Raw genomic sequence first — 25,843 nt, forward strand, 5'->3', positions numbered from 1 at the left:
ACGGCTCGTATTTATAATTAGAGAGCCAGCATCTTAACCCCTTCGGTGCTCATGACGGAACGGTTCCGTCATGAGCCACGGTTGAGCTGTGCTCATGACGGAACCGTTCCGTCATGACCACGCCCGCGCAAGAAACCGTCAGCACAGCGGCGGAATTCGCGCAGCATGGAAGGGGTTAAGGCAGGGTATGTTTCTGAGGACCATGATGCTCTGTGCTTCTTTATTGGGCACAGCATGAATTTTATTGAGAATAACATGAATCTCATTCACATTATTTTCTGCCGTACTGAATTATGTATATTTGCATTGAAATAGTATCAAGTATTTAATAAATTACAGGATTCCAAGATTAATGATGAAGAAGTGTTCTTGGCGAACACAAGGGTGTCTTCTGCTCGACTTATCAGCATCAATTGGGTTTTAGGAATGGATTTAGGGGTCAATCTTGGGAGTTTCAATACTCAAGTTTTTTTCAACTTCCAAAAATAAGTTAATTATGTACTTCAAGCTTCCCTTCTTTACCCTGGTGACCAGATGATAATGTTTTACGAAGTCTGCTGTGCGGGCTAAATCTTGCCTTTGTAAACCAAACTCCAAGCGCAGCTGTGTCCTCAAGGAGCTAATTGGCAGATGGAATTGTTTCCTATATGCATTACATTGCACCTGGTCGAAAGTGGATACAATCCAACGCTTGATGTCCATGGGACAGGGCTGGGAGGAGTTTCGCTCTAGTTACTATTACGGTTATAGAGGCTGGGGGGCTGTAAAGTGTATTAACACTAGAAGAGATCCACAGGTCTAAAAGGCCCAGGAAGTTTCACACAAATTTCATGTCAAGTAGTTATGATCCCATGAAACAATGATTAGGAAGGAAACAAGAAAATATAGAAAATTCTGTGAAAATCCTAAAAGGAGGACTGATTCCCATCACTCACCTAGGTGACATGCTTCATCATCTGTGATCTCCTCCTGGTTACACACTAAGGTAACCAGGAGCTGTGACCTCCTGTCTGTCAGAAGGGAGCTCACAAATGTTTTTATTCACAGTATGATGAAGGGAGCTCTGCAGTACCTATTCCGAATGAAGAGCTAAAGTTACAGAGTGACGGGCGCAGTGCAAAAAAGGAAAATACTTAATGATGATAAGTGCAGATTTAAAATTGAATATCAAAAGTAGAGATATTTTAATGGGTATCTTCTAATATCAAAACTAAAAACAGTGCAAGAGCAGTTTTAACAAAAAAACTGCCGGTCTGTAAAGTGAGGCTTGAAGTCTGCATAATCCAAAGGTGAGACCAGCCTCTCTGTACCGTAAGTTTGATATTTGAAGCTTAGAAGACCATTTCTCTGTAAACCAGATACCAAGGTAGCTATACGCAGTAGTATAACTCAAACTTGCTGGGCCAACATACCATTTTTTCTAGGCTTTACTTGCATATTTCCCAAAGATCATTGGGGCATATTATCAAGCCAGGCGATAAAATTATCGCCGCTTTAGCGGCAGAAAACTGTTGCTAAAGCGGCGATAATGGGCTTGATAATATGCTCTATGGAATTCCAATTGAAGCCCATGTTAAATGTGAAGGACATCTAACCTGGGCTTCAATTGGAATTCCATAGAGCATATTATCAAGCCCATTATCACCGTTTTAGCGGGAATTTTCTGCCGCTAAAGCGGCGATAATTTTATCGCCTGGCTTGATAATATGCCCCATTATCTTTAATATAGATTCATTTAGAGTAAGCTTGTTGTTAAAATTGAATCTGAGCAGTTTATCTTATACTCTTGAAAGACGATGTAGGTTTGATCTAGTAGTATAATGATTGGCATATTGCAGAAATGTAATGCAATGATTATGTATTCTTGGCAGAAATACATCACCAGTATCAGCCGTGTAGAGGTTAAAGAGAGCAGGAGCCAAGATGCATCCCCACTTTAATCCTCTATTTGTAGGTATTTTCGTTGACACCCGGTATCCTTTACCAATTCTTATCTGCACCCAAGTGTATGAATAGAAGGATATTAGAGTTCGTAATAATGTAGTTAGAATCCTCACATTAGTGCAGTCTTTTCCCTAGCATCCTAGTGTCCTTATCCTAACCATATCGATAACCTTATCGAGAGCAGCGGAGTAGAGGATGAAGCTGGCAAAATGGGGAGGTTCTTCTTCATGACAGCCTGCTGTGCCAAAAATGACACTCTCACTATGTTGTCTACGGCGCTGCCCGGAAACCTGATTGGTAGAATGGAATAATTTGTTTATCCTCGATCCATGCTTCTAATTCTTTTAATAGATTTCTGGTGTATGCTTTGCCGTCTCTATCCAATAAGGCAATGAGGTGGTAGCAGGTTAGGTCCACACGATTGCCTTATTTGATAAGTGGGCATAGAGAAAATCCTTGCAAGAAGTCTGTAAATTAAAACAGTTTAAATTATTCTTTGCAGAAGGGGGTTAGCCAGGGTGATCAAAAGTCCAAGTCAGCCTTTAACACTGATTAGAACATTGGAATGTTGGGAGTGCCATTGAAGACAATGGAGTGCTCCGGGCTTATAATGGCTGGTATGAGCCCGGAGCTCCAATATTCCAATGCTTCTTTGGTCACAGCTCTGGCTGTGAACAAAGGCTTCATGGAGTCTGAGGGGATTTCAATCCCCTCGCGCTCCCCGAAGCTTTTCTTTTATTTGTTAGAACATTCTACCCTCTAGTGGCAGAATGTTCTAATAGCCTTATAGCCCTTCGTAGCTGGGCTATACCGGCTATTAAAGTCCCGATGCCTTGTTAAAGTCCCTCGCCTTCGGCTCGGGCCTTTAACGCTGCAGCGGGCCTTTAACAGCTAGTATAGCCCGCTACGGCGGGCTATAAGGCTATATTAGAACATTGGAATGTTGAGAGTGCCATTGAAGACAATGGAGTGCTCCGGGCTTATAATGGCTGGTATGAGCCCGGAGCTCCAACATTCCAATGCTTCTTTGTTCACAGCTCTGGCTGTGAACAAAGGCTTCATGGAGCCTGAGGGGATTTCAATCCCCTCGCTCTCCCCAAAGCTTTTCTTTTATTTGTTAGAACATTCTACCCTCTAGTGGCAGAATGTTCTAATAGCCTTATAGCCCTTCGTAGCTGGGCTATACCGGCTATTAAAGTCCCGCTGCCTTGTTAACGTCCCTCGCCTTCGGCTCGGGCCTTTAATGATGTAGCGGGCCCTTAATAGCCGGTATAGCCTGCTACGGCGGGCTATTAGGCTATTGTGAGGTTTCCCACTGGGACCTGGGGAACCACAACATGTGCCTTATTTTATGGCAAATCTTATACTTTGCATGTTAATGTTAATTATGTCTCTCTTGCAATGGAGATTTTGATCTCCATCTTCATCAGAGTACATATAATTCCAATAGATGGAGCTCCCATGGCACGGTGCTGACTCAATTTTCTGTTATCGAGCTGCGACAGTGGTCTAGTTTATTAATGAAATTCCAAAATGTACTATGGCTTTGAATGTGATATTTTTGTAGTGATTTTATTTGCCAATAAAAAGAGGAGTCCAGAGCCCCTGTAGGTATGAGGCGCTTTTGGTTTGCCAATTTCCATTTTTAAAGGTTTTAATTCCGAGGTGAACAACTTTTATGGTTTACTTTGCTCCGTTTGAACACAACATAATATAATACCTCCTGCACAAATATCCAAGTCTGAACCCACTGCAGTTAATGGACACCTAAAAACTACTGTGTGATGATTTCAGCCATGCTAAAAATATTCCAAGTGACTAGCTTGCGTATGTTGGGAAGGTTGCCAAGATGAGGTAGTGAGACTGGTATTCAACATACCAGCATATAAAGTTCCCTGCACATGTGCATTCGCGAATATGTGTGGCGCGGCTGAAATCGTAACATGTTGTAAATGTTGCCCTGAAAGACTCGATGAAGCAGAAAGACGTGCGGGGATTTATTCAGAAAGAAATTTCTGATTGATAATTTCTTCGCTTATTAATATAATAAATGCCAAATAACCGAGTAGTGTGCCAGCTTCTTATAACTACACCCGACAGACTATTGTGGTTATGTGTCTGACACATTTCTAATCAAAACGAGTCTGGGTTTCGTGTGCTAGAATTGCAGACTCCTCTTCAAATAAACCGGCAATCCGATTCATTCTTTCTAAGCATAGAGTCCCTGAATTTCAGTCAGAAAATGGCGGCGGCATAAACTGCATACACATGCTGCATACGTGCGCATTGCACAGCCTTCTAGCGTTCCTCTATCCTGTCGTGATAGGGAAGGTGTGAAAAATGCTAATATTGTTTTCACCTCATAGTCCGACGGATAGGAAGACATTCTTCTTGCTAAGTTAACCCTTATGACAAGATCTTGAAAGGAAAATAGATTTCCTGAGAGGAGTCATCACCCTGGCTCGGATACAGGAATCTATGCAAGCTCATGGTGTCAGCGGGCGCCCTCACTGAATGTCTGTACTGTGAACACAGAGGAGTAGAGGGTAAAGAGATATGAAAATCCTGTCTCTGGGCTATCATTTATTCCCTTCACGCGGGTGTGATGTCCTCTGCTGATGCAATTTCATCTGGCTTTAACCAAGTAAAAGTCATCAATCGCCACCGGTATGCCTTGCTGCTTGGGCTGAAGTCTATATAAAGAAAGGGATGGGAATGAAGGCAGCGAGACACAGTTGGAGTGACAAAGAGAAGAGAGATCAGGAACACAGATACGTGTACTGTACGTGTAGCCCATGCACATCAGCAGCAGAATTGACTACGGCAATGCACTCTACGCCAGCATCACCCAGGAAAAACTCCTCAAGAAACTGCAGAAAATTCCGAACGCCTCCACCAGACTCATCCTCAACATCCCCCACTGCAGCCACATCACCGGCCATCCGAGAGATCTCCACTGGTTCCCAATAAACAAAAGAATCACCTTCAAGCTTCTCACACATGCCTACAAAGCTTTACACGACGTGCGACTTGCGTACCTTAATCACCGCCTTGCATTCCATGCACCCACCAGAGACCTCCGCCCTGCCCAACTGGCCCTAGCTACCGTCCCACCTATCCGCAAGACCACGGCCAGAGGGATAGCTTTCTCTCACCTCGCCTCAAAGATCTGGAACACCTTGCCTCTCCACCTCAGGCAATCACCATCACTGCTTCAATGCAGGAAAACCTCAAGACCTGGCTCTTTGACTGAATCACAGTGCCTTCAGCGGACCTGCTGTTTCCCCTCCTCCTACCCCCTCCCACCCCCCCCCCAGTGCCTTGAGACCCTCAAGGGTGAGTAATCCTGCTTTATAAGTCACTTGATTGATTGTAGCAGCCAATCAGCAGTGAAATGCGGCAGAGGGCATAACAGACCTTAAAAATGTAATTTGACTGGAGATCTGTGCAAGAAAATCTTAAACTATCCTTATGAGGTTTGGCTTGACAGCATAGCTGTCCGCAGAACTTATTATTACGAAGTTTTAAAAAATATACATGTAGGGGGGCTCTGGATCCACCAAGATGAGTACTATAGTGTTGTTATGTTTGAGGCAACACAATATGGGACGTCGGAAGGAGGAGGAAGCGGGATAACAGCCGGAGGGCCTCAATGGTTTTGGTATCGCCTGTTGTACGCATCAGGTCCTTAATAAATAGCCCATGGAAAATGGGAGTCGTCGGTTTTAGAGACCACAACTGCAGATGTACTATGTGTCTCCAATTATTCCTGCCGTAGCTGCGCCACCAGAAGACTAGAAGTACTACCCTCTGTCGATATGCTGTTGACTGTTGGTGTTATTCTGCCTTTTCAAGTGTTTGCATTGGAATGCACAGGAAACTATATTATATCTATAAAAGTAAATCAATCAACAAACATTTACATTTTTATCTCTTGTATAAATTGAATGAAGAAATCAATTCTTTTTGCAATTTCCTGCAATATGTTAAATGTTTTTGTCAGTTCTTTAGTCCATACTTGACCTTTAGATGAGTACCTAAGTGCTTTATTTTGTTTTCACACAGGTGTGATTCTTTAAAGTCGTTACTAACATCATTAACATTACCACCATTGCACCTGTTGCCAGCATTACCACTATAATTACCACCACCACTGCACCCATTACAATTATCATTACTATCACCCTTACTACTTCCATACATACCATTATCATCACCATCATAATCACCAATATTACCACTAGCACCGTCCGTATTACCATCCCCACTTCAGAACCATTCTAAACACTACTATAATTCCCAATACCAATATTACAGCTACCACCACAATAGGCATTACTATCTCCAAATTACAATCACCATCACCATTTCCCCACCACCACGTTTACTACCACCAATATCCCCAATACTACCAGTATCGCAACCACCATTGCCCCCACCAACATTCGCATCACAGCTAAAGCCAACAGGTCTGGCTTTACTGAGATAACACATGCAAATACAGCCATGAACAAAAACTGTTTGCATGTGTTACCTCATTAAAGCCAGACAGGATAAATCACTAATTCATCAAATGTAAATTAGGCTGCCACACTGATGTACGGTACATGGCATGGTCGTACTTAAAAATGAGACGTCTCTTTATGGTTCACTGTATTGGACAATCAATTGTGGATACCTCTGAAGCCATGGGAAAATGTTGAACTTGAAAACAGTTGAAACTGTTTGACACTTTCACTTTAAATAAGATTTGGCGAGACTAAGTTCATAGCAAGTACAAGAGTTCAATATTGTAGAGGGAAAGAAAGTGTGTATTTTAAATTGTGGGCAGCTAGAGTTAAGCCTTTCAGTAGAGGCTTTCAACCACAGATTAATTGCAGAGATAAGCACATATATTGGAAAATGTTCCAACGAAGGAAAGATGTTATTTGTTTGTAGTAAAGTTGCAGGCAGGAGTCAAAGATGTCTCTCACACCTGGAATACTGCACTGAGATTTTCGTTTACCAGAATATCTCAAACTCTGCCCAGCACCTCTTGAGTTACAGAGAGTCCACCAAGCAATGTACAAAGTAAAGAAGTCTTTAAGATTGTCAATACGTATGCCCTTCCCACCCCATAACCAACCTTTGCTCCTAATGCACAAGCAATTGCTAATATCACCATGCAGAGGTCCTCGCACTCTGGGTATGCATGCCACCAGGAAGGTAGGCTGAGCACTGACCACCTCCAACTGGATAGTTAATAGAGTACTCCTTTAGGACTCCTAAACTGAGAAAAATCCTAACTTTAAGACTTTCGGTATTCACAGAAGGCATTTAGGAGTCCTAAAGTTAGGAGTCCTAACTTTACTACTCCTAAACTGAGAAAAATCCTAACTTTAAGACTTTCCGTATTCACAGAAGGCATTTAGGAGTCCTAAAGTTAGGACTCCTAACTTCTGTGAATACCGAAATGAGTAAGTGCCTTCTGTGATTACCAAAATGAGTAAGTGCCTTCTGTGAATACCAAAATGGTAGTAAGTTTAGGATTTTGTCTTAAGTTAGTTCTGTGAATCGGGCCCTTAGATAGGACAGTTCTCTCACCAACTACTTTTCATGGAATTAAATGAGTGGCACTGGATTACCACCCCACTGAATTGAGGAATCAATGTTGGAACTTATCTGCCTAAAAGGAAACTTTTATACAGACACTACATGGTCTTTCGCCATGGTGAATTTTTATAATGTTTTGGTAAATTTTTATGGTTTTGAAAACGTAGAAGCAATTAATTTTATCGTACTTAACTTACTTATTGCAATGCTATATGGTGGAAAAAGATTTTCCTTTTTAATTCCTATTTAATCAGAATACTTAATTGCAGCCTAGCTTGATGATACAGAAAAGGAATACGTTCTCAGTAGTCAGAATCTCATCGCCATGTTCCAAGATGGTGGTTTGCCCTTTTCTTTGCCCATTTATCCTGCTAAGATTTCTTTCATCAATATTCTTTTTTGGGCATAAATCGCCATTAGTACTTGGCTCTTACCTTTAGTGTGTTCAGCTCCTCCTTTCATCCATGGATGAAAACGTCTGCTGAAAGACTATGATTCATCAACACTATGGACCCCATAATAAGCCAACCGGTATTCCCGGTTGGTAATACCACAGTTGTATTAATGATACCAGAATATGGGTAATTCCAGCTCCCTCATTACCTGGCCTCATAAATTGATCCCCTATACAATCCTATGGATGGAATAGACCGCAACTACCGGAAACTGTTCTAGTGCACCAGTTTCTAGAATGCGAAGCCCAAATGTAGGGTATTTTATCGACCGTAAATTTCTCCTGGTATGACTTAAAGTATTTATCTGTGGGATTACTACACCCAGGCATACTGAGTATGGTAAAACTGTGCCACTTGTAATTTCGTTTTGGCTAGACGTTGGCGTTTTCTGCCAAAACGGGAACACCAGACTATTCACAATGAAGGCCTTTATGGGGCAACTCTAAAGCATGGACAGTCTCTCCCTCTCAAGGGTTAAACACTGTTATTACTCATACTAAAATACTTTACTCCTGGTCAGAGCAATCTGACTTCTGGAATGTTCTCTGACAGCTGCAAGGGGCTGGCAGCCTAAGTAGCATTTGATAAACTGATACTTTTAAGAATGGGTGCTTTCTCAGCTGCTGGGGGTTGTGTTCACACTAGATTACAACTAGCAGTCCAATCAACATCAACAGGTAGTTTACTGCCATACCTTTGACAAGTGCCAATACACATTTAGAACCGTGTTCCGTGTGCCTCATCTCTCTTGTGATTGCCAGCTGTGCCCGCTCCCTTAGGCCGCCTTTCATCCCTTTGAGTGCCTGCGTACTTTGTGCCAATCTCCACACCTGTGTAGACCTAGATAGCTCAGTCTGTGCCAAAGAGTAAATACTCTGTCAATGGAGATTGATGATCCCTATTGTTAGACCTGGCATCTTTTGGAGTGTTTCCATTGTCTTTTTTGCTTTCTAACCTCGTGGTATTGACTCCGTTTTTGTTGGTTTAGTGCCTCTGTGCACTTTCTCACTGCTGTTCGGTGTTAACGTGCAAGTGCTCCAACTGTAAATTATGGTATGTTTGATTTACTGGCACGTCCCTAGTAAAGTGCGCTGAGAGTGCCTGGGCCTGTAAATCAAATGCTACTAGTGGGCCTGCAGCACTGCTTGTGCCACCCACTTGAGTAGCCCTGAAAAGGTAACTCAAGCCTGCCACTACAGTGTCTGCGCACAGTTTTTGCTTGCCGTGTCAGCCCTAACTTTCCCTTTTATTACATGTAAACCACGCCTAAGGTATGCGCAAGGTACCCCATGGGCAGGGAGTGGTGTAGATGAGAAGTAGGACATGTACTGGTGTGTGTGAGACATGCCCTGATAGTGAAATTAAATGTATTTTGTTTTTCACAATTGAAAGGCTATCTGTCTAATAGGATAGAATAGGAGATAATTTGTAACATCTTACAAGTATAACTTCACATTTGGACAAGATAGAGAAATAGAGTGTAGTATGCCTGAGCTCAGAATGTAAAAACGCATCTTTTGGTAAAGATTATTTTTATGGTGTGTTTGATAATACCACTTTTAGAAAGTAGGTATTTTCTTGCTTAACCATTCTAAGTGCCTCTGCTGGGTTGTGGATTGAATGTCTTGCTTTGGAGTGACAGGGGATGGGGCTGTGTATTCACTGTAGACAGCCACTGGGAGGCTGAGGTGTGTTCTGCCTTTCCTGGATGAGTCAGGGCTGGGTTGAATAGACCTGGGCTGAATTTAGAGCAGTGGGAGGAGATTCCCTTGCACTTGATTAGACCTGGTCTGCCTTGGACAATGCTGTCTCCACCTCCTGCCAGGAAACTGGGCCAGAGTGGACAAAACTTGTTTGGACTGAGCACAGACTCTGTCACAAGAGAACAAAGGGAAATGTGGTATAAATATGGAGACCCAGACCCAGAACTCTTTGGACCAAGAAACCTGCCAAGAACAAGAGCTGGAGAAGCTTTGAGGAGGAACTACCACTTAGCTGTGTGCTTTACTGTGTTGGCCTGCAGTGGCTGCTTCTGTCTTGGGCAGAGAAAGGACTGGACTGAACTTGCTGCAACTTCTTTATTTGAGTTTCTCTAAGGGCTTGAGTTAGACATTGCCCTTGTTCAAGAAGTCTCAGGAACAGCAAAGATTTCAAGTTCATCTGCTGCCAGCACCGGGAACGGTGTGTTTTGTGCTGCAACAGAAGAAAAAGAAACCTGATGCCGTTAATGATGCCGCAGCCGGCTCTGTGTCTGGAAGACACCGCAGAGGGCACAGCCACACTTCGCACCGCAACCCTAGTCTCACAAACGATGATGCCACCGAGTTTCTGCTTGCACCGCGACCTGTGGGCACCACACTTCACAAGGCCTTGCTTCACAACGCCGCTCTGGTATCCCCGACGACGCTCCACGCAGACATCGACGCCACTGCTTGCACCGTGTTTCAAGGGCACACTCGTAAGTCACACGACGCACTGCCCTCATCCCACACCGCAGCCTTGACCTACCAATGCCGGCGTCATTTCGTCCAGTTCGTCAGCTGATGACAGCGCTTCAGCAACAACGATGCCTCTGCGTGCACCGTGACCTGCCAGCTCTGCGACTCGCACCGATGCAGCTGGACGACCGTCACAGAGTCACTGGCTGCACCATGTCCTGAGGGCACCGCACACAGCACCGCTGCACTTCGCACTGCAGCTCCGACACCTACTGATGCTGGCGCTCCTGACTTCAACCGCGAGTAGTTCGATCTGCTACACGTGTGACTTCAAGGGCCTGACGGATCCTGCACCAAACTCCGGAACTGACGCCTGGCCACGCTAGCTCTTCAGAGCTCAACAAGAGATTGCCAAGGCCCTGCATTTCTAAAGGTACTGTTTTACGGGTCTCCCTGATGCTGTAGCTGGCCCACGATGCCACAGTCAGCCAGAACTGGTTGGATTTGTTGTTCACGACACCATGATAACCCCGGACGGAGCTATCGAGTTCAAGGAACTGTATTTTAATTATGTTTGTGAGTATTGATAATTCTAAGCACTGTATGGTGCATTTTTTTTATCGTTTTGGTCTTCTTTTGCGCAGATAAAATATTGGATATTTTTCTAAAACTGGTGTGGTGTTGTTTTGTAGTGTTGCCACTGTATCACTGTTGGTTATGCACAAATATTACACACTGCCTCTGAGATAAGCCTGACTGCTCACTCCAAGCTATTAAGGGGATAAACAGGGGTTATTTCAGTAGTATATCCCCTTATCCTGACTAGGAAGAAAGGTCCCTATTTGGACAGGGTAACAACCTGCAAATTAGAGACCCCCATTTCTAAGACCTATGCTTTTCTGAAGCCAAATTCAGGTGCATGAGCACACATTAACTGGCTGTCTGCTCTATGTTTACATTGTACACACCTTTAGTGAAGGACAAGACTTAATTCCTCTATCCCAGCTAGGATGTTGAATACTTTCCTGGGGCTTGTTTTCCTGAGCAGGGTAGAGGTGCATGCTGTGCACGTTGGGGATTGGGTACTAGTGGGAATGTGCGAATGTACCTTTGATGGGGAGGTCTTCCTTCAAGTTTCAGATCCAGGGAGGAGCTGGCTTGGCAGATCGGGCTGGACTGTTCCCATGAGGAACAGGGTCAAGACTGATTTGCATATGGCTGGGTCCAAACTGGGGTGGCGTGGTGAGCAAAAGAATGATGGATTAAACCCAGATCTTTGTGACTGGGGGTGAATGCTTGCATTGTTCAGCATTCCGTCCATCAATTTTTTCTTTTGCTTTTGTCACCCTAAGTGGGAAGGGTGTGCCCAGATGTGAGTCCCGTGCTCACTGCACCACTGAATTCAAGCAAGCCTGGCTGATGAGGGGTGATGCCCCGAAACCAGTCCCAGGATGCTTGTTTCCCATCCAGGGAGGACCTGGCTTGCCAGTTCAGGCTGGACTGTTCCCATGAGGAACATGGTCAAGACTGATTTGCATATGGCTGGGTCCAAACTGGGGTGGCATCGTGAGCAAAAGAATGATGGATTAATCCCAGATTTTTGTGACTGGGGATGAATGTTTGTATTGTTCAGCATTCTGTCTATCAATTGTTTCTTTCGCTTTTGACCATGATTCCAGCATCTCCATTCCTGGATGAAGGAATGCACAAGCATCTGCAGCCACATCCATCATACTAAAGTGCTCTAGTGCCAAATAAAGTGGGCAGAAGCGCCTGTTGCAGCTGAGGGACCTTTCTGTAATAAGGCCCCAGATGTACGTTTTACCTCTACAGTTTTTGGCTGGCGCCTTCTGTTTTGTGTGCTTTGTCATCTTCTTTCAATGCTATTCTTCTGCAGGGGGTTTGTTTCATGACCCCTTTATATTGGTTTAAGGACTCTGTCTTCTGTGATCACTGATTTAATGGTTCATCAAAAACTAGCTTAACCTTCTGGCTAGTGTTTTTGATCCAGTTGTCAACCAAGGGTTTTGAGTGGTTCCATGACTGCGCATTCGGGTCGTTCCATGACTGGACTCTGTCCGCTATATCCTCATGATGTAAAAACTGGATGATGAAAAGTGAAGAAGTGAGAGCAGTCTGATTGGCTGCAAGGGATACCTGTTACACTGAGCATTACGCATTCTTGTCTCAGTCTTGGGTTCCAGCCCTTCTCTGCGGTCTGTGGGGCAGATTTACAAGGAACTGACGCATCTGCATAGATGTGTCAGTTTCCTTGCGCCACCAGCAAATGTCCTTGCGCCACCATCCTAGTGCGGGTTAGTGGGTATTAATCAATGCAGTTTGTCCGTGGCTTAGAAAAACTTGAGGCATAGCTGTACACTTGAACATATACTTATTTAGTCATCTACTTTTATCTTAATTTGGTATTGAGTGGATTGAGAGATCCACATTTTATAATATTAAAGAAATAACGAGAGGTTCGCCAAGGCTCTGTGTCACATTTTAATTTGTTTTTTTATGTGAAGTAAATCTTTTATTCCAGTTAATAAAACCATACAATTCCATGTAACAAAAGTACAGCCTTTTCAAGAAAGTGCCTAGCTTAGACAAAATGCAACCAAATGAAATTCGTACATTTATCAGCAAATCGTGCAAAAAGCAAGTTGTTACAATTGATAAAAGACATTACAACCTTTCTACATATTCTAAAACCAAAAGTAAAATAAAACTCAACGTAAACAGCCAAGACCTGGTCGTGCCTTGTTTCGGACGAAAAGCGGTGATAATTTTATTGCTTTATCAGCAAGGTCACGCTATCGCATGAAACCTTGCCTTATCGCCATTTCCCTTAACGCCCATCTTTGCATCTCTAATGAGATGCAAAGAGGGCGTTCCTCCCCAGGATATCGGGAAAAATGTCGCTAAGCGACATTTCTCCCATTATCAAGCCTCACGCAAAGCAGCATAGTGACAAGAAAAGTAGCGATAACCTCTGTTATCGCTACTTTCCTTACGCCTGCTTTGAAACTGACTTAGCCATGATATCCTATGGAAGGTGGATATCATGGCTAAGTATGTGAGGCCCTATCAGCAAGCTATCGCCAAAAGTTGTGTGATTATCGCTGGATTTCCAGCGATAATCGCACATTTGGCAGCTTGTGCACTGAATTTTATCGCTTTGGAGATAAGCGTTGCTAATAGCACGCTATCTCCGCAATAAAATTCAGTGTCGGCCGGCGATAATTATCCTCACGCTAAGAGCGCTGAGCGATAATTATCGCCGGCCCTTGCTGATATGCCTCGAAGTTCGTATACAGGTCAGGCATACGTCTAGATGTAAACTTCCTATATGAACATGGAAGTCTTGTAGTGCTAGCTGCCTAACCCCAAACGTAATAATTTTGCAATGAACAAATGCTTCCTATATTAAACACATATTCCCAATTATTGCTCTTTTTCAGTTAATAACTTATCTACTCTTTCATGCATTTTATGAAACGCACGGTCACCTCCCAAATTCTGCTTGCGTACAAAAATTACTGCTTGCCGACACGTTCTGATACCAAATTGATTAAAAACATTATGGAGCCACTATTTACGTCCGTTCAGCAGAAAGGTGAAACTGCATAACAAGTGACGTAGTGATTCTTGTTGTTTTAGGTACAGTCTACATACTCCTGCATTTTGATTTGGTTGTTAAAGATGGTGATTAAGTGCATCCCAGATATTTGACTAGGGCCGACTATCCCACAATTAAATGAATCTGAAATTTGAAATACAATCACCTCAGTTTAAAAGCACAATCTTAGGCTCATTCGCAGAATGTGGGGTCTCAATAACATAATTGTTTACATACATTTATTCCACACCGACCAAGTCAGTTTGTTCTACAAACATTTATAAGAGTGAACAACGCTATAACCCCAGAAATAATGTGGGTGAATCTACTTAGAATAGTGGGCTGGAGAATAGCTTTTTTCCCAAAAAGAAAAAATCTAGTTTAAAAAAATGGCCAAAAAAGAAAAACTGGCTGTCGCAAAATCGACACTGAAGAAAGGCTGCAGAGAAACAAATGCATTAGTGGTTACTTACGAAAGCAAAACAAATTTTGGGCCTCGTGTTTGGGTTTTTTGCTGTAGGGCAGCTGCCCTACAGCAAAAGAAAAGGGCAGGAATGCGAAGTATCTATCAGATACGGTGCAATTCTGTAATTTTCCCCTGAGCCGGCACACAAATGGCTGCCGTGCGCCAATGCAGGGACCTTTGCTCCATGGTGCAAGGGTGCCTGCATTGCGGGGATGATTATTTTTGTGCAGAAAGGGACGCCTTCCTGCACAAAAACAATCACAAGAGGCTTTTTCCTCTCACACACAGAAAAAGGAAAAAAAGAGCAGAAATATAGATATTTCTCCTCGTTGCACCTCCCTTAACGTTTTTGGCTCTGCTTACAGATTTTAGATTTCTCATAAATCAATCAGGGACAGTGTCAATCAGCCATGGGTGTTGCTGGAAATGCCCCCAGCAACACCCTTGGGACTCCCCGTTCACGCAGTTTTCTGAGTGAAAGAGGCACATATTTATAAGTCCATGAAAAGCCATATGCTGTTGCACATTGTGCCACTGAAACATCAAAAAGTGATGTTCCGGGGGATCAATGAGGCCCATTGTTTCCTGCAAAGGGGAAATTGGGAAACTTCATAAAATGTTTAGTCCGAGGTCTTTAAAAAAACTCAAATCTCTGTAACTAGCCCTATGTACAATTCTCAGGGGTAAATCAAGACAGTAAGGAAACTTCTCCAGCCATTAACAATATTCAGGTCATTGTAAATGGAGTCACATTGTGATGTCTGTTAACATTCGCATTCATTCAAAATTATACTCAATTCCCCTCTCTTGTGTGCCTTTTTGAATGTTATCCGCTTTGTAACCAGCGTTCACTGAAAGTAGAATTTCTGTTCGCAATTTATTTAAACTTCGTTTTTTTATTAAAAGAAATTCTGTACTGCAGAGGGATGTGCATTTCTTATTCTTATTCCATTTGGCCCTTATGCTGCTCTTTCTCTCAGTTTTAATGGATTCATTATGCCTACAGGCAGTCATATTTTGAAGCATTGAGCCTGTGTCCTTGCTTTTATCACCACTTTTCTGGGCCGCGTACATTATGCAAGTATTGGGCTGGCGCTCCATAATAGGAGTTGCCTTCGTAGTGCTGAGTGCACTTACGATGAAAAACTATAAGTGACGCCTCTTAAAAGCTGTTCATGTGCAATCTCATCAGCTATAACCGAAAAAGTAAATGTGCAAATTAGTTAGTCAAAATTTGATAAACGTTCACTAAAAATACAGTAAGGGTTAGCCACCCTTTAATAAATACAATGGAATCTGATACTTAGAGGCCCATTAGTATGTCGGGTGGATCGCCTCCGCGCGCATGGCGGTGGCGATCCGCCCAACATTTCCTCCTGCCCGGGTGTAAATTCCCCCCCGCCATATTACTATGGCGGGGGGGGGACACCGGCGGACAGAAAGACCGTCCGCCGGTTTTCCGCCTGGTGGATGAGTCGACCGGGCGGAAAAGCTGTTAATATGGTGGCGGTGTCTGGTAGATTCATGCGGGGTTATGCCTTTCTGCCACCGAAAGGCATGCGGTCTTCTACATTGGGGGCCCGTAGCAGGCCCCCGTCGGGGGAGTCAATTCTAGTGGCTTTCCAGGAGGCATAGATGTAAGATGCAACTGGCATGAAAATTGTATCAGTCAGCTCTGAGACATACAGACAAAGCAGTGTGACAGTGTTTGATGTTAAATCTAATAAAAAGGCGTCGTAGGTAAGACCTTACTTACAAGGACATCTTGCAAAGTGGAATAAAGTGCAAATATAGTTCTGTCACCTCATTGCTCACAATTGCAGGAGGTTGAAGCCATTCTTTTCTCAGTTCAGTTTTTGGTAGAGCTCCTAGCTGGCAATGTGCCCAGCCTAAACCTGATTTATGGCGACCTTTTCAGTTCAGGAAAAGCCGGTCCATGTACTGTACAAAGTGTAAAGATGATTTAAAATTAAAAAATCACGTCATAGGTTCTCCCCACTGCCTTGCTTTTATGCGAAACCAATATTTGCCCTTAATATGTTGCACAATTGCAAGCGTGATTCCTCAGGGTTAGCCCAAAATTCCTTACAGTCTAGAGATGATCAAGTTTTAGCAATGTGGCTGAACCAAGGCAAAGTTTTCGAACTATTGCTCTTCCAGATCTCATGAAAAGCTTTAAAATACTCAGCGAGCCCTTGGTTGTCCAAATTCATAGCAGATATAAAATTGGTGTCAATGCTAGTGAGTTTCCAATTGACTTAATACCCAGGTCCAGCCTGGGAGCAAGAAAAATATTTCCATTCGGGTCACTGACCACCTCTAGCTTTATTAATCGGATTTCCCTTTAAACTTTGAAAATAACACTTCTAAAAATAACACTTCCCAATTATTAGTTCTAAAAAGAAACTTTTTGTAAATACCTCCCAGAGTTTGTTTTTTCTAAAAGATACTGACATAAGGATAGTCTAAAGCGTTGAAAAATTTAAGAGTTAGGGGTTAATAGCATAGGGCATCGGGTTAAAGGTATAGGATTACCGGTTTAGGGTTCAGGATTAGGGTATAGGGTCAGGCGATGTGGATTAAGACTACATGGTATAGGAGTTAAGAGTATGGAATTAGGGATTAAGGGTTTTAGAGTTGGTAGTAAATGGTATATGATATAGATTATGTGACTAAGTGACTAGAAGTTAAGGGTTAGGAGTTACAGGTGTAGGATTAGGAGTTAAGGGTTGGGGTTAGGTTATAGGGATTAAGGGTATTGGGGTTAATGGTATTGGGTTAGGTGTATGAGGTTAAAGATTAAAAGTTTAGGATATAAAGTTAAGGTGTTACAGAGTAGGGGTTACGGGTATAGTAGTTAAGGTCATGGGGTTAGGGTTTATTGGTTCGGGTTATAGAGAAAAGGTGTTATGGATAATGGATTATGGGTCAGGGTTGAGGGTGTAGGGTGAAGGGTTTATGGTTAAGGGTGTAGGAATTTAGTGTTTGGCAAAGAGGGGAATTTAAAGCATGAAGCGTAACAGGTTAAGGATATAGGATTAAATATAAAAGCTTTGGGTTTAAGGTTAAGAGTTGAGGTAAAGGATTAGCACTACAAATGCATTTGTTCAATATCACAGTTGAAAATGTGTTTAAGACATGTAGATGACAATTACAGTTTTTTTCTTAAAGTTACAAAATATCAAAATGTTGCTTTTAACATTAAAACTGTAGTTAATTAATTTCAATAGAACATACTGCAGTTACGATGTATATAGTTAGAACCTTTAAAAACCTAAGTTTCAGTACAAAACCAGGCACGACCAGTAAGGTGATACCTGCAAATGACAATTGAGATAACCAACATCATAGTTATGTCACTGCCCTATTACACATGCTATGTTAAAATCATTTTAGTTGTAAAATGTAAAAAACAGTACGAAAAATGTTAAACTTACTCCTGGCCACACAACAGCTCCAAAGCTATCGAAGGATTCTTGTATCTTGATTTCATAGCCTGCATACCAGAAACTGTCTTTATTGGGAATAACGTAGAAGCTGGAAGTCCATGGGTTCTGTGGCTGAGGAGATAGCTTGGAGTAGTGTATAATATCTGCAAGAGTAAAAGAGGTATAGGTTTTCATCAACTCCATTACAGAAGCTACCACATATTATCCCAACAAATGACGGAATAGGTATAATTAAATAGATAAATAACACCTATTCTGTTGTCTGTCGGCTTCCCCCCTGCCGCGCCCTGCCCCGCCCTACCGCACTTAACTGTGCCGGCCGCTGCTGGGACCAGATAATACTGAGTGAAGGTAATTGCATGCAAGACTCTCTAACATTGGTCTTTGAGGCTCAGTCTAACAACTTTTCTGATAGGTGGTGCTGTGCTTGTCACACTTACTTGTTGATGCAACTGATTGTAGAGCAATCCTGATTTGGAAACAGATTCAGAGTGGCAAATTGTGATTAAGACTAAGAACTTGATCTAGAATTAGGCAGTAACAGGCCAGTGGCCAAAATAAAATGGATGCACCATCTTCCCATCTCTGGGTTCTCCTGACCCTTTTAAATTGGGGGGGGGGAAGTTGCCTCCTTTATGATGTGGTGGCCACTGCCTCTGTCATCAAGAACACCATGTGCAAGGGAGAGGTACTGCAAAGATGACAACAGAGTAGTCTCTTGATTTGGAGATGCCGGTCAGCTGCTATTTTTAGTGGTGCCACTTTAGTGAAAGACCACAATGTATGCCATAGTAGATTTTCACAGAAACACAAACAAGTATGTTGGACTTGTGGCCAGCATGCTAGGCACACTTTAAAAGTAGTTCCTGAAAATGTGCATCAAATTTGGAGATACATTTCCAGGATGATATTTGGTCGTGGAAGGCCGGCTGTGAAAAGGGTGAGGAGTTAAAATCCGAGTTTGGTGAAAGGGACCAGAGTCACGTGGTGGACAATCACACCTCTATTCACATTATTGCTGAAGCAGAGGGGGTACAGAGAGAGGCTGTAGGGCTGGGAAGGGTCTCACAAAGAGTCTGCAGGTGTTGCGGGGCACACAGAGTGTCTGCAAGTGGAATGAGAAGACTGGAGCTACAGGGGGCCTAAGTAACATAGAGGGGAAGGAGGGTGTCACACAAAGGGGCTGGATTAAGGCAAGGAGCTCATACAGTGGGGTCGCAGGACAGGCAGAGCACACTTAGAGGGGCAATAGGGTGGCAGAGGTGTGTACAGAGGTGTAGCTGTTGTAGGGTATGGCAGTTCACAGGGTTCCAGGAGGGACATGGGCAAACAAGGGGCTGCAGGGGGCATGAGCACTAAGAGGGATTGCCCGGGAGAAGGGAAATATACAGATGGTATGCAAGGCAGATGTGGGACCAAACTAAAGAACTGTAGGCGAAGAGGGACACAAAAGAACACGGAGGGGTTGGCTTGGGGCCGCAAAGTGTCTCCAGGAGGTACAGAGTCACATGCAGGGGCTGGGCGGTAGTGAGGGGTCCAACTACTGGATGAAGTGGAAGCAGAGGACACACAGAGTGACAGCGGCAGAAGACGTCCATCAATCATTTCAACTAATGCAGACATCAACATAGCGACCATCATATGTCAACACACCTACCATCATAACTCAACACAACCAGTAACCTATGCCAACATACACAAATTCCGCACAACCAACATTATATAAACAACGCTCCCACCTTCATATGGACACACAATCAAGATCATACGCCAACACACCAACCACCATATTTCCACACAACCATCATCATATGCCCACATGAATATAGCACGTTAAAACGCGTGCTTTTACTTCGCAGTATTTAACAATGCGGTTGTTACAATGACCGTGTTGTTACAACACGATGCCATTACTACGCAAGTGATTACATCAACTTGCAGTAGATGGTGCCGTAACATTAGGAATGTATAATTTACTATTCCAACTCCAGCCTATGCAACAGTAGGGAAGGAGTTAGAATAGTAAATCATACTATTCCTTATGTTAGAGCGCCATCTACTGCAAGTCGATGTAATGATTTGCGTAGTAATGGCATCGCGCTGTAACAACGCGGTCGTTGTAATGACCACGTTGTAAAGGCATCGCGGTCTAATGACCGCGATGTAAAGGTTGTTTCCCGCCCACATACCTATATTCAACACACCAGCCATGAATCCCACAACTTACATTTAAAAATCAATGAAATCCCTTTAAAAACCTGATATTGAAAAGGACCTAAAGTTAACTAACATGTTAACAGTGGTTTAACCGTAAACAATAAAAAGTCATACAATTCATGCATTATGGTGCTACCTTCATCTCGTGGCTCAACCTCACCATGCGAAGTCAAACTTAATCCCAGCACACACTCTTCACCACTTCACACATCTTTTCCAACAAAATATAAAACACCTCACAATATAACATATCATTAATTACATCAGACAGTAAAATACCCACCATCAAAGGCCATGCAATGAACATCATATATGACTGCACATTTCTATCATATCATCATACAACCATTAATCATCAATATATGGCCCATGCCCTATAAAACAAGCATACAGTCATGTCCATAAGCCTTCCCCATCAAAATGCATTTATAAACACACCTTCACACACCCACTCAGGCACCATAATACACCAACACTCCTGTGTTCATATAGCCAAACACTCACCCTAGTACAAGCTGACCACCACCAACATTTCGACCATTAGGCATTCACACAACCAAAAGTGCTCTATACTGTTACTTCATGCTGTAAGTCACAACATCATACAACCTTTTACACACATAAACATAATTCACAATTCTGTGAATTTCTTTTTCACTTAACCTCCACCCCTGTTATCAAGGTTGATGGTGGCGTAGGTCACAAGCTGAAGGTAGCACCTTAACTCATTAGCCACTGTTAACATATTAGTCAACCATAACTCATTTTCAATTTTAGGTTTTTATATGGGAATATTTATAGGTACATACATAGGTAAATAGTACATGTGCATAAGAACAGAACATAATGCATCATACTTATTTGTGTCCATTGTTGCTTATGGGACAGTCATGACTTACGAGAGGCAAAGCCTCAAGTGAGTCATACTGCCCTTATCCTGTCTCTACTGTAGTGTATTAACTAGGTATCGGCATCTTTGGTTTACATCATGCCATGTGTTAGTGCAGTAGTACAAACATTGGTATTTAATTATAACCAGGGGTCAAGGAGTTACATTTGGATAGTGAGATTAAAACACAATAACTTCCTAGGAGTTTCCCAAGAAGGCGGAGGGGATTGATGGCAGGCGCAATTTGGGCAGTCTGGGTGAGGCTTGCAAAGACTGGTTTAATATATGATGTAAAAGCTTTACATCTACTGCTGATGGTCGTAAGTTGTTATTTTCTGTTTGCAGAATTACTAATAAAACATTTTTTTAATGCACACCAAAACTAGGCCTTGGATGTGTAACCCCTGCTTTTTTTCAACATTTATTATTTTATTAAATTCATACATTGTTACTGAACAGAATGTCTGTATCACATTTGGCATACATATCCATCTTATGCATCATTCATTGCTTTTATGACATAATGGCGACCTCAAAAATATCACAATACACAAATATGGAGGTATAAATATTGTGGTATGAAATACTGGGTTTATATACATACAATATGAACTCCAAACATATCATCTACAAAATATCATGGTACTAAGTATTGAGAATATATAGGTAAGTATATATTTAAAAATATTTGAAATTATAATAACTTAAAAATAATTGATACATATGTATATAATAAAGGTAATACATTGTTTAAGAATATTATACTTTAAAATACATTTAAATAAAGAAATATACAATAAACATTATAAATCACATAAAAACAATATAAACTCCCAAAACATGCATAATAAACATTTAAAAAAAAGAAAATTAAACAACGTAATTATTAAATATGTAAGGTACAACTGACACAATATTAAAACTCATATTACTGAAAATGTAAAAAAAACAAATACATTATAATAAAAATAAGCTGTAAATTAAAATCAGAACATTAATAAAAAAATAATAAAAATAAAAAAAATGAAAGATGGCCAATTTCACAAACACTAATATAACAATATTGCAACCATTAATAAAAATAGATCTATCTTCAACAAAAAACGGAAAGCATCTTTTAAATTCTACATCCAAAGTAATAAACATAATACATTCAAATAAATATCAAACAATGAATCTCAATTAAAATAAATATGAAACCAAAACATAAATAAAACAGTTAACATTCAAAATACTCCCAAATATGTCAAAAAAGTTACATTCAGAGGAATAAAATTTGCCACTCCCACTTCAAACTAAAAAACAATGAGTTCCAATTTAGAAGCATAAATGTATTATTCCCACTCCAATCTAACTACAAACTAAGCAACAGTGGGGAATGCACTAGACTTTGGGGGGGAGGGGTAAGATTTACGATACTCAGTTTGACCTAAGCAACAGTAGGGATTGAGTTTGATTGTACAGCGGTCAGATTTAATTTTCCCACTCCAATCCAAACAACTTTAAGTAAAGCGTTGAACTTTAGAGGGGTCAGATTTACTAGTCCCACTCCAACCAAAGCAACAATAGGGAAAGCGCTGGACTTTGAAGGCTGAGATTCATTATTACCCCTCCAACCTAAGTACCAGAAAGGTAAGTACTGGACTTTGGAGGAGTCAGATTTGCTGTCCTCTCTCCAACCTAAGGACCATTGGTGATAGTATCAGACTTTGCAGGAGTCCGATTTACTATTCCCCCTCCAACCTAAGCAAGAGTAGGGAGAACACTGTACGTGGAGGGGTCAGATTTACTATTCCTACTCCAACCGATGCAACACTAGGGTCAAAGTGTTGGACTTTGGTGGGGTCAGATTTACTCTTCCACATCAATCCTAGGCAACAATAGGAATGTTGGAGTTTGGGGTGGGGGAAGTTCATAATTAGTGTTCCCACTTCAACGGAAGCAAAAGTAGGGAAAGCGCTGGAGTTTAGAGGTGTGATATTTACTATCCCCACTCTAAGCTGAGCAACTGTAGGTAAAGTGTTAACCTTTGGGGGGGAGGGGGGCAGATCTAATATTTCCCCCATACACTAAGCATTAATATGGAAACTTTGTGAAAAATATATATTTATTGTCATAAAATATTTCTTAAAAATCACAAAAATATTTTGTTTTTAAATATCTATATGAAAAACCTCCTATTTTGAAATAATTGATTAAAATAAATACCAAGTTAAACTATATTTACCAATCAAAATCAGTAAAAGCATTTAAAGTAAAATGCTTACTAACCTACTTCCCTACACTCAAAACAGCCTGGAAACAAAATGTGAAATAATACTAAAAATATTTAATTACAACAAAAATAAAAAAATTGAAAATCTTGAAAAAAATATATAACATATTAAAATAAAATAAATAAATTATTCAAGGAAAATAATAATTAGCATGATTAGTAAAATAATTACCAATTAAAATACAAAATGAATTAACAAGTTACGACGCATCATCAAATAATTAAAGAATTAAGAGAGGTACATAGCTAAGAATCTAATTAACCAGTTGATTAAACGATTAAATCACTTTAAAAAAAATGTAACTTAATAATGTAACAATTGATCAATTTAAGTAATTATTCGTCTAATTAAATAGTCAAATTTTACAAAGTATAAAATATTAAACTATATATTAAAATATCTTTCCACACTACTCCCTTATAAACCCAGCCATTGAGCACTGATTAACAAAAACCTAAAATAAAATTAAAAACTAAGCTTTAAAAATATAACAAAAACTATAAGACAACTACTGAAAAGGTTGCAGACAACTAAACCTAACATAATAATAACTTAAAACATACAAAGTCATAAAACATTACAAAATAATACTAAATCTACAGTATATGCAATTATATCTGAAACACAATAGCAAACATTTTAAAACACAATTGGCTTGATTCACAAAGTTAAACATTTTAGTTTTTTTTGTATTTACAAACTATGATTTAATAGTAAGTTTACGACTGCAGAGACTCTGCAGTAGGGGTGGAAAACCTTGCACATAAAAAGACAGGCCAGTCCCTGTGCCCTATGGTAACTATAACTTGTGCCCCCGCAATGCACAGTATTGTCATTAATTATGTTGTTTCAGATGCTGCAGTGATGCTGTCATCGATGTCACAGAATATCTCATAACTGATGTAATGTCTGAGGTATTTAGCAGTGCATGGTGAGGGTATAATTGTTACTTGAGGCTACGAGTTATAGTTACTTGAGATAACAATAACTCGTGAACTCTAGTGGTTTTGTTATGTTTGAACCGGCATTTTCTCCTAACTGTAGGGTCCCTTTAAGCTTTCTTTTTTGAGTGAAATTCTAACAATTTATTTAATGTGAAGAAGCATGTTAAAACAATTCCTAACTATAACATACTTTAATCTTTGATTTTTTTCAGTAAACCATTATTTTTTTTAATCTAAAGAAAGATGTTGATTACTGTGTGTAGTGTGGGGTTGGGTGCCAAATCTGGCCTGCTACCAGGCCTGCATCCAATCCCCACTGGTGCCAAAACCTCCACTGGACACAGCTTTCGGCTGTCCGTGGCTTGGGGTTAAGTGCGCCCATCCCCCCGCTAACGCCCAACCAAGTGCTGTGCACAGCCTTTGGCCACATCAGGTTTGGCGCAGTGTGCCAAATCGACACAGGCACCCATGGCTGACTGTGATGTTGTTAGTAACATTCCAATTTTAAGGATGACATTTTAAGTAAGACAGTCCAACGGACTTTGTCAAAGGGTCAGAACATCAAACTATAAAAAGTGGGCCTATTGGCTTTATCAACGGCCCCAGGGCATGGGGTCGGAAGGGATATCTTCCGGCACAAAAAACAATTCTGAGAGGCAAATTCCTCTGTCTATGTATGATGCAAAATGCATCAAGCATAGAAAAAGGAAGTAACCAGGAGAAATAAACATATTTATCCTTATGACGCCATGGTTGGGGTGGCGCACCATTTTGGCACAATCTCAGGTTTACTGATTTCAGTAAACCTGGGATTTACTTAAACCTGGGATTGCTTCAAATTCTAAGGGTAGATGTTTCGCATTATAATTCTTTAAAAAGTCACGCAAGGCTTCGAAAATCACCCCGTGCGCGGCTTTGTCAATTTCACTCTCGCCTTACGCGACGCAAGGACAACTCAAAGACTTAATAAATCTGGGCTTAAGTATTCATCATAAGGATATTAGCATGCAATAAACTAATGTCCAACCAGTGCTTTATCTTTAAAAATGGAAAGTACTTCACTCTTGGTACAATGGAATACCACACATATATTAACCAGATTGTGTATGTACATAGTGTTCTGCAGCAATCAAGGTCCTTCACTAGAAGCTTGCTTCTAGTGAACAGGTCCCACCTCCCACCCTTCTCCATGTGGTTGTTTTGAATGCTGCTTCGGACCAGCTTGGGATTTGTTGTCCATGAAAAATGCTCTTCTTAGGGACAGTCTTCCCAACCTCTGTCAAAATCTTCCCTCTTGGAAGTACCCTGCTCAAATGCCCTCTAGCTGAAAAGGTTTGAAACAAGCATTTAGGTTTTGGTTCAATGTCTCACCTTTTGGACTGGGCCGCCACATGCCAGGTGTGCCCATGAGCTTTGAGCCAGCTCCTTTGGTTAGGAGCATATATATGCAAGCTGCTCTTAGTTTCCTGTGATGGCTGGCGCTGAGAGAAGGAAGTGAGTGGAGCACACAGCAGCTCTGGACAAATGCCAACCACAACACTGCCATTTCTTCCA

The 25,843-nt window shown here is 41.4% G+C and overlaps 1 protein-coding gene across 2 annotated transcripts in view; it reads right to left on the reverse strand.

Annotated features, from left to right (window-relative positions):
- Window positions 1-25,843, reverse strand: part of LOC146805461 (protein-lysine methyltransferase METTL21C-like) — a 126,254-nt gene that overhangs the window by 26,059 nt on the left and 74,352 nt on the right. For both annotated transcript variants that reach the window (XM_085622693.1, XM_085622692.1), the window contains exon 2: window positions 17,952-18,106. In XM_085622693.1, the coding sequence (XP_085478819.1) occupies window positions 17,952-18,106 (155 nt within the window). The remainder of the gene's footprint in view (window positions 1-17,951; window positions 18,107-25,843) is intronic.

This window comes from Triturus cristatus, chromosome 8, assembly GCF_964204655.1.
Source record: "Triturus cristatus chromosome 8, aTriCri1.1, whole genome shotgun sequence".
NCBI lineage: Eukaryota > Metazoa > Chordata > Amphibia > Caudata > Salamandridae > Triturus > Triturus cristatus.